The sequence below is a fragment of the Myotis davidii genome, unplaced genomic scaffold (assembly GCF_000327345.1).
Source record: "Myotis davidii unplaced genomic scaffold, ASM32734v1 scaffold665, whole genome shotgun sequence".
Taxonomy (NCBI): domain Eukaryota; kingdom Metazoa; phylum Chordata; class Mammalia; order Chiroptera; family Vespertilionidae; genus Myotis; species Myotis davidii.
This window is the reverse complement of record NW_006296410.1, coordinates 321,467-322,247: the sequence shown is the minus strand read 5'-3', so window position 1 is coordinate 322,247 and position 781 is coordinate 321,467. Positions and strand designations below refer to the sequence as shown.

General features: G+C 68.6%; 1 protein-coding gene across 1 annotated transcript in view; it reads left to right on the top strand.

Moving 5' to 3' along the window:
• The window catches only part of TMEM175 (transmembrane protein 175), a 15,844-nt gene that overhangs the window by 7,418 nt on the left and 7,645 nt on the right, over positions 1–781 (top strand). The window contains exons 6-7 of the mRNA XM_006771449.2: positions 45–80; positions 627–710. Of these exons, the coding sequence (XP_006771512.2) occupies positions 45–80; positions 627–710 (120 nt within the window). The remainder of the gene's footprint in view (positions 1–44; positions 81–626; positions 711–781) is intronic.

The following is a 781-nucleotide window of genomic DNA, read 5'->3' as shown; positions in this document are numbered from 1 at the left end:
CCCTGCCCACACCCTCCTCCCTCCTGACTCCCGCCCCTGCCCAGGCCTGCATGATGACCATCACCTTCCTGCCCTACACGGTGAGTACTGGCCGCTTCCAGGCCTCACTGAGCCCCCCCCTCGGGGTCCAGCCTGCCCTCGCCTGGCGAGAGGACTCGGGACCCAAGAAGCTCCCTCCTCAGGACCTCAGCCCAGTGGGGGTGCAGGCAAGGAGGAGAGGAGGCTGTGGGCCGGCAGGCATGCTGCCTGGGAGGGGGCACCTGGGTATGCAGGCAGGTGAAGGAGGGACGCCCCAGGGGCCCTAGCGGCCTGCAAGGCAGAGAGGTGCCTGGGCCTCCCAGGCCAATGGGGGCGCCCCCTCCCCGCTTACTGGTTCTCCCAGCTCCCGCCCGGCCCCCAGCCCATGCCCAGTGTGTGGCTCCCCACCCGCCCGCCTCTCCCTCTGCACCTGACAGAACAGTGCTGAGTGCAGGGCTGCGCATCAGGGAGGGGCCTGTCTCAGCTCTAAGGGCCAAGTCTCCGATGGGCTTGCTGTCCTCCTGGGGACGGCCCAGGGTCCCGGCCCCCCGCCCAGACCAAGAGGCTCATGGCCTGGACTCTGGACCTGCTTTGTGTTTTGGCTGCAGTTTTCCTTGATGATGGCCTTCCCGGAGGTGCCACTGGGCATCTTCCTGTTCTGTGTTTGCGTCATCGCCATCGGGGCCGTGCAGGTAGGCCGCCCCCTGTCCACCGCCTGGCCTCCCACGTGCAGCCTCTGGAGGGGGGCGGGTGCAGTGAGCGC